The following is a 9,017-nucleotide window of genomic DNA, read 5'->3' as shown; positions in this document are numbered from 1 at the left end:
GACCTAGGGCATATTTTGGCATTTCAAAAAATATAAGACAGTGCCTTATAATCGGGGAAACAGGGTAAGAGCACACATCCCACAGACCAAAGTAGCTTACTCAGGTGAATATTAGCTGTTGGGATGTGTCATCTTAGTATCAGTCTCTCACAGACACTGAACATAGCCAGTGAATCTGCTGCATGTCATACGTTTAGCATGTGAATGGCCAAAAGACAGTGTTAGAGCTTTAATACCTAATGGCTCTGTGCAGACCAGGCAGGTAAGGTCAAATGAGGTCAGATATCATATTGGAGGGTAGCAGTTTGAGGTCTGATATCTCATTAGGGTGTGATGTTCGGATATGTCATTGGAGGGTGCAGTGTGAGGTCTGATAACTCATAGATATGGCATTGGAGAGATTTATTGTGAGGTCTGATATCTCACTGCAGTAGTGTGACATAGTCATTTATCTGGCTGTGATATGAGGTAAGATATCCGTTACATTAGGCCTGTCTCTATCTGACCTTCTTCCTACTCTCATCGCACTTTTGCGTGTCTCATAGTTCTTTCACCTCTTCCTTTAGCCTGGACAGGAGGCGTCAGACTTTGCCATCCTTCTGAAGGATCTGGAGACCTCGTGCAGCGACATCCGTCAGTTCTGTAAGAAGATCCGTCGCAGAATGCCAGGCACCGAGGCAGCCGGAATACCCGCCGCTCTCAACTTTGGAACCCAGGTAAGTGAATTCCAAACAAATATATAGGGTCAGTCTGCAAAAGATAACTGGTTATGATACCCAGTGTTACTTCAGAGAGGTAGGTGGTGTAATCACTGGCATCTCCTGTATTAGTCCCAGCTGGTACTTCCTTCGTGGCGTCTTGCTCAGCACAATACTGTATCAGCATCCCCGGAAACATGCTAAAAGCATTCCCTCTGCTATCCCAATCTATAGCTATATATACCACCTTTTTAACAATCAGTTTCTTACCATTGTGGTTTCAGTCCTCCTCACCCCCTCCCCATATCAGGCTGATAAAATCTCTGTAATACTTCTGTAGCATAGCTTTAGGTTTGTATTCTCAGACAATAGCTGGTTAGCTTACCTAGATTTTCTTGCGGACTTTGCACAGGAAGTCTGGTGATGCAGATCCTTTGTGATTTCACCTCTGTATGACCCCAGCACAGAAAGCGTAGATGTATTCCAGATACAACCTGAGATATTACCCCCAGTTCATACCTATCGTCCTTTTATCTTGGTCTGCTAACACAATGCAATGGATATATAAAAACACCAATTCATCATTAGGGAGAGGGGCGTCCTGATATGAAGGGTTTTCTAGTGCAGAAGAGCAGTTTTAGGGGGAGGAAGCTTGTGGGAGATAAAAGTAAGGAAAGTAGAGTTCTTTTCATTGGTACCTTGACAAAAATGAGTATTTACCCTTGCAGTGCAAAGAGAGCCCCACCGCAATGGCTGTTTACTGGAGTTAGGCTTTAATGCAGAGACTTGAGTCTGTTCCATGAGTCTCGTTCTCTGCTGATTCTTCATTGCAGCCACACATGAGGAACTGATCATCTCAAAAATGTTTAATATTCTCTTCCGAGCAACACATCTCTGCCAGCAAAAGGAAATTCCCTTATTAATTCTCCTGGTCTGGGAACATTTTTCATTATTTTTATATTAAGGAAACTATTAAAGGATTTGTAACATGCACAGACTATCAGTGGAAATAAATCTGGAAATATTAAGGATTTCATCACATTGATATATACAGCAGTGCTCTCATGAAGAATTTAAAACTCCTAGCAGTATACTTAACAGTGTATAGAAAGGGCAAGGGAGCTTCTCTTCACTTGTCATAGTCTGTCCTTCTGTAAATGTTAAAAGCTGAACTCCATAACAAAGCTTGTGTGACTCTTATCACCCTCACCTCTATTATAGAACATCAGGAGGCTGGTGACACCCTGCATATTCCATGGCACTGCTTCACTTCCTCTGTTATGCAGTAATCCCTACACTGCTGCTGCATAGTTTGTGCTCTCCAACTCCTTTAAAGTGGAACTAAACCCTGGTCTACTCATCTATCCCTATTCCCTCGCATGGTGCCATCTTCTTCCCTTTTCTCTACTTCCTGAAGACAATCTTTGGTGGTTTTTATTGGCCGTGCCAGGATGACATAACTCAACAAATCTGCAATATTTTAGAAATCGCATAACCATAACTTCTGCTCTTCCAGGTCTCCGAGACGCTGCTGGATTGCCGCAAACATCTGAAATGGGTGGTGGCCGTCTTCCAGGAAGTGGCAGCTGCCGGCGCTCAGATGATCGCCCCTCTTGGTGAAAACGAAGGTCTGCAGTCTTTGAAGCTAGAAGATGTTGCTTTCAAGGCCTCTGAACAGGTGAGAGCACTACGAGGCGTCACAGATCTGAAAAACAAAACACTGATAAATGGTTACACCTAATAACTCACAGATAATCAGACACTACACCCAACACCAAGCTGTCCATATATAATTCAGGGAATCTGACATTCACTGAAACATTGCCTGGTGGAGAATCAATTACTGCTATTGGACCTGGTAGATTCTCCACCAGGGAATGTTTTAAGGGAATGTCAGATTCACTGCTTTATAGATAGACCCCTAAGTTTCAAATACAAACTGAAGAGCACCCCTAAGGGAGCTCAAATGTCCTCCCTGGGTGATTACAATATAGTAAATCAATTTATAGATCTGAATCTATTTTTTTTTTTTGTATTTATTTGTAGCTGCACGTTTGCATTTACATATCGGAGTAGAAATACGCCACAGGAAACATTCTCGTATACATGCCAGTGCAGACTATTGCAGATATAGTAATAGATGTTCCTTTATAAAACCCAATTTTTAATAACCAGCAGCTAAGTGAAGTGAAGATTCACACTGCTAGATATGGATCTAGCCAACAGTGGCAGCAAAGTGTTCCAGCACATGTTAAGCAAATGTGAGGAGGGGAGGGGAACATGCTGTAGAGCTTCACTTGGATTCTTCGCATTGTCCAACCTTTATAAATGAGGCCCGCCATAGTAAAGAGCCAATAGTGATATCTTCTCTTTATTATAACCAGGCCCATAAGGCTTTCATATTTCAGTCACTCAAAGTCTGAATCGTACAATATTTTCTGGTATAGACCGAAAATCAGGAGAACTATATTATTGCAGAACATTGTTTTCTGTGGCTTTCTTAGCTGCTGTGCAGGTACTAGGATTCTCCATGATCTCTCAGCTTTTTTTATTGTCAATAAACTGGATTTATATTGAGCCAACATATTATGTAGCGCTGTACATTAAATAGGGGTTGCATATACCAGACAGATACAGACAGTGACACAGGCGGAGAGGACCCTGCCCCGAAGAGCTTACAATCTAGGAGGTGGGGGAAGTAGCACACAATAGGAGGGGGATATGGTGGGAAGTAGTGAGGGTTTTAAAAGACAGAAGAAAACGGGTAAGTGAGGGTGGGTTTTGAGTACTCTTCTAAAGGAGCAGAAGGTAGGAGTAAGCTGAGTAGGACGAGGAGACCATTCCAGGGAGTCGGAGCGGCTCTAGGAATGTCTTCTATCCGTGCGTGTGATGAGGTTATGAGTGAGGAAGCCATTAGTAGGTAATTGGAGGAGTGAAGCGAGTGGCTAGGGGGGATTTTTCTATCAGGTCAGAAAGGTAAGTGGGACAAGAATTGTGGAAGGACCTCCTATGGCTGCATGGCTCAGAGATCGTAGACTTTCCACACCTTCCCCTTAGTATGGTATTTCGCTGCTGTTTGGTGCAAAGACCAGCAGTGCATCTCCCCTTATCCTGCATGTCCTTGTGCTTATATTCACCCATTACTTCTGTTTTCAGTGCTCCAGGGTTACACAAGCTTATCTTTTGTACTGACACGTACTTACACAAATTTCTCTACACACGGTCAGATTTTCACAACGTGCAAAGCATTCATGGCTTGGACCCATTCAGTAAAAAGTAGCCGATGTGTGTCTGGGTGCCAGAGGTCCGGCTCTGTCATACATTAATGTACCTTAGTAGCTAGTCAGTGACTATTCATCATTCCTTGTTCCAGATTTACGGCTCTCAGGGCAGTAACCCGTACGAGTGCCTCCGACAGTCATGCAACATTTTGATCGCCACCATGAACAAGATGGCCACCGCAATGCAGGAAGGAGAGTATGATGCAGAGAAGCCACAGAGCAAGGTAAGCCAACCTTGGAGGGAGATTTCCTTAAAATCTGGCAACCAAATTTAGGCCTAGCTTAAGCCAGGCTGATGAAGTTTTAACACCTTCATAATCTGTGAATATATAATTGTTTATAATTTAGTTTCCATTAGAGAGATTCTTCATTATCCCTTTCTTTGGGATGTCTCCTCGGTAAAGACCTAGATAACAATACCAACCTGACTTCTTTCATTTTATCCAGAATCAATCTGGATTCTTCCTCATATATCCCACATTATTTGTCTTTTCTCCAGTCTCCTCCTCCGGTTGAGCAGAGAGCGGCTGCCCTCCGTGCAGAGATTACAGATGCTGAGGGATTAGGACTGAAGCTGGAGGACAGAGAGACCGTCATCAAAGAGCTGAAGAAGTCCTTGAAGATCAAGGTAAATTTTTCAGGGTATTACATCTCACTAAATACTTCTGTCACCAATGACAATAGCATTAAGTGAGTTAGATAAATTTACAATAGAGGTTGTCACCCTAAATCTATGGGGCTGCATCAAAATATATCTAAATACAGGTCAGGTGCTGAAACCAAAGTGTCCAGTGTAGAACCCAGAAGGTGAGATGAGATTGAGATGCACTTGTGTAGTAAAACTGTACAGTGACATATACGGATAATAATCCAGGAAGTTAGAAATGGCAAAAAAAAAGCGCCATACTAAAGTGATTCCAGGAAAACTTTAATCATAGGATGATCAAACAAAACAGCCGATGCACTTTGTGGTCTGGACAAGCCCCTTCTTTAAGGTTTGATAGTTGAGTATATGTAGCAAAATGAGTTTATAAATTGGTGTGAAACTTACTCCATGCAGATAGTGTCCTGGCCGAGATTCCAACCTGGGACCCAGTGTACAAACATCTGAGCCACCATGACCAGTGCAGGCGTTTTTTCATTCCCTTTCTACTTGATCCCTCTGTCCATTCTGTCCAATAGTAAAGTAGAGGTAGAAATGCTCTCCATGCTCGATCTGGTGCCTGAACCTTACAATCTCACCCAGAGCTCTCTGGTCTGAACATCTGCACAACAAACAACTTTGTAAGATGAGTGAATTAACAGTTGGTGCAAAAACAAAGTTATGATCATTCATGGCTTTCATTAATTATGTCCGTCATTGATAGACGTCTGCAGTTGATTGTTCAGTGATTTCACCATCTGTATCTGTCGTCAGGGAGAGGAGCTTAGCGAAGCCAACGTCCGGCTTAGCCTTTTGGAGAAAAAGCTGGACAGCGCCTCCAAGGAAGCCGATGACAGGGTGGAAAAGATCCAAACCAAGCTGGACGAGACGCAGGCTCTGCTGAAGAAAAAGGAGAAGTATGTTTCCATGGTCTGTAACATCTAATAGAGGTCACAGCGTGTTGTGGCATTCATATGGATGGATAGATATGCACATACACTGTATAGCCAAAAGATTGTAGACACCAGACAATCACATATTATCCCAATCACATTCCATCCCAAAGTATATTTATATTCTAATCCCTTTACCACTCTGTAATATGTTTTTATGTATTAACCATCAGAAGTCAGGGTAAAGAGTAAAGCTTGATTCTAACAAACACACATCTTGAATGGGAGGTGAAATTAGGCTTTTTTATAGACGTAAGAAGCCATGACAACACTAGACAAAGCTTGGATACATTAAACACCACCTGTACCCTTATTAGATCCTATTATTAATTAGCCTCTGGGATCTGTCCAGCCTTTCTATAGCACAGATCTTCTCATTTATTCTGTCCATGTCCGCTATCGATAAATATCCTCCTGTTTGCAGGGAATTCGAGGAAACCATGGATGCCCTGCAGGCCGATATCGACCAGCTGGAGGCAGAGAAGGCAGAGCTAAGGCAGAGGTTGAACAACCAATCCAAACGCACTATAGAGGGTCTGCGTGGAGCCCCTGCATCTGGCGTGGCGTCTATTGTGTCTGGCATCGCCGGAGGTAAGTGCACAATTCACTGATGTCTGCTCAGAATATTCAACATTTATTATTTTGGGTATCTTTCGATGTTACAGGCAGTCGGTTTATGGAGTGTTAAGTGTCCTGGGTCACCTCACAGGTCAACTGCTTCCAAAACTGGAATCTCAATACTTGCTTTCATATATATGTGGTGAAACATTGATTCTTTCATGAACCTGTCAGGCACATAGGACACCAAATAGCCTTCCTGCCCCATTTGCCTAGGGTCAGTCACATAACTTCCATACTCTCCCTCCAGTCTATTCTGAGATCCCTTATTGATGTGGTTGGACACCCGGTAGTGTCACAGCTTGTAGATGATTCCTTCTAGTCTTCTCTTTACATAGCCAGTCAGCCCATGTCTGTATAGTTATTATCCTTCACGTAATGCAGACCTTCTACATTTTTTATCTTGATCCCATTGCATTCCTCCCCGCTACGAAAATGCACTTTTTGTAAATGTTTTTGCTCGGTCCCTTGCCCTTGCACTGCATTCTTTCTCACCTATAAGTGTCTGACGTGTCCTTGGACTCCCACAGCCTCCTGGGAAATTCGGTAAATATCCCAGAAGCTTATCGGGAGGAAAAATTTTAATTATGGGTAATGGCAGAGGAGAGTCCTTGTCACATGACCAGCCCCTCCTCCTATCGCAGAGCTGTATTGTATTAAGAACTCCCCGGGACTGCTCGGGCCGTGGCCTGCATTATATGAATGGCATAAGTAACATGAGCAGTGCCCAGCTGATAGATACCCACATGAATAGACCCTAATATGATGAATTAGAAAAATGTGATTGGGTTGCAGACTGACTGACTTGTGTGAGTGAATCCTGAACTGTCTTCTGTTTTCTTCTGTGAATTCTTTCTGTGCTCTAACAGAGGAAGAGCAGAGAGGTAAAGTATTGGCACCCTGTACTCTCCAGTATGCAGCATGCAACCATATCTGTCACTACATTGTCATACAATAATATTGTGTTTTATACCTGAGAATGGAACCAATACATCCTAATCTAGTGGTGTTCACTGGAAGTGTACACTGCCTACACACTCACAGGTCGTAATGCTTCTTGCAGGTGTAGCAGGGTATTGGTGCGTCTACTCTAATCTAATCTAGGAAAAACCCTCTTTTTAGAAGGGGTCTTAAAGGTGATCCTTGCATTCTTTCCTCTTCTTTGTGTCCACATTCTATTTGGCAGCTTTAGATATAAGGGAAGAGTACAAATATTTGAGTCACCATGACGGTCACCTTGTGCATGATGGGTAATCTGCATGACTCATGTTATTGTCAGCGCTGCCCTCGAGATGTCATACCCGCCATTTGTCGTTCTGCATGCCACGGCCTCCCTGATGATCATCCTGTGTTCATTACTCTGACATGTCTCCCTGTTGTCCTTGTAGGAGTTGTCTCCAGCCAGGCCATGCTGAATGGATCGGGCCCGGTACAAGTGAAGGACTCGCCGTTGCTTCTGCAGCAAATTGATGCCCTGCGGCTTTCTATGAAGCACCTGAAGCAAGAGAATAACAAACTGAAGGTGAGGCGATCTGCAGACCTAAAACAGTGTACAACCCAGAAAGTTTTTTTTAAGCCGGTTGGAAGAAGCTGTAGGTGGGTGGCAGCCCCTGTTTAGTGATCCGACTCAATCGAGCTAGGCAGTTACTGAAAAGTGCCCGGTGGGATGTCCAGCTAAAAGGGGCCGGGGAGAACACTGTACAACATAGGAGGCATAGAGCGTACATTAACATTCACTTCTGTTTCCTTCACAAGGCTAAGCGCATGAAGGAAGAGCTGGCTTCCCTTCCTCCATTGCACGTGCCTAAGCTGACCCTTCCCAAAGACCGTCAGAAAGAGGAAGTTATGTCGGGGACTCTCTACCGAAAGACCAGTCAGCTGCTGGACACCCTGCAGCAAATGAGCGCCAACGCCAAGGTGGTGGACATCACACACAAGAAAGGAGGTTTGTTTTTTTCCAGGAGGTTTTTTTTAGGAGAATTCGATTCTAGCTTTGCCCTAGAAATAGCCACTTGCCTGTTTTTCTTGCACACAAGTTTTTCTCCATATAAAGATGAATCCTCCAATCCCCATGTATCTCTGACTATTAACATTTTATGTGTCTGTACACAGGAAGTCCAGCATCTCAACTCCTCGAGCAGACCGCCCGCCTCAAATCACTCAGCGAGACCATCGACAAACTGAAGGTAAATCGGGGTGCTGGCCATTACGATGGCATCAGTGATTTATTACTTAAGTCAGCCAAATGCAGACATAATTTTTTATTTTCTTTAACCCTTCCCTCCAGTCTGGCTGTCATCAAATTTGCCTTCGAATAGGTAAATCCACCCTCCAGTCCTCCCTTCACTCTCTCATAGCTGTACTGGCTCCTCTTCTATAATGACATTGCTTTCTCTGATTGCACTCAGCTTCTCACAATGAGCATTGGAAGCTGCAGACAGTCAGAGCCTACCTCATATCATGACAAATGTTCTGCGTTATCCATTTTTTCTTTTCCCATCTAACTGCCCCTGTCCCTTTCATTTATTGAATTTTACTTTTTTCAAATTTGGGGACTCAGCACAAATGTTGGTGTTTGCTTAGAAATGCCTACTGACATCTACCCATCAAACTATTTTTATATTTGCAGAACATCTCCCAAGAGCCAAACCACTGCATGCATCAGGATTGGAGGATTTGGGGATATATTGAGACAGGGTGCTGTGATGTGTTTAGAAAGATAAATACAGCACTCTGAATAATTGTCAGCCTATAATTTACCTTTATTATTATTATTAGAATGTATATAGCGCTAACATATTACACAACGCTGTACAATAAATAT

General features: G+C 43.3%; 1 protein-coding gene across 2 annotated transcripts in view; it reads left to right on the top strand.

The window, feature by feature from the left end:
• Nucleotides 1-9,017, top strand: part of DCTN1 (dynactin subunit 1) — a gene marked incomplete at its 5' end in the record, with an annotated part of 37,815 nt that overhangs the window by 25,888 nt on the left and 2,910 nt on the right. The window contains 10 exon segments of one of the 2 annotated variants that reach the window (XM_072406741.1): nt 567-716; nt 2,215-2,376; nt 4,072-4,203; nt 4,479-4,607; nt 5,397-5,539; nt 6,000-6,166; nt 7,063-7,077; nt 7,582-7,715; nt 7,949-8,138; nt 8,306-8,379. In XM_072406741.1, coding sequence (XP_072262842.1) covers nt 567-716; nt 2,215-2,376; nt 4,072-4,203; nt 4,479-4,607; nt 5,397-5,539; nt 6,000-6,166; nt 7,063-7,077; nt 7,582-7,715; nt 7,949-8,138; nt 8,306-8,379 — 1,296 coding nt within the window. 2 annotated transcript variants of the gene reach the window in all.

The sequence above is a fragment of the Pyxicephalus adspersus genome, chromosome 3, assembly GCF_032062135.1.
Source record: "Pyxicephalus adspersus chromosome 3, UCB_Pads_2.0, whole genome shotgun sequence".
Classification (NCBI taxonomy): domain Eukaryota; kingdom Metazoa; phylum Chordata; class Amphibia; order Anura; family Pyxicephalidae; genus Pyxicephalus; species Pyxicephalus adspersus.
Note: the sequence above shows the minus strand (reverse complement) of the source record. Positions and strands in the feature narration are given on the sequence as shown.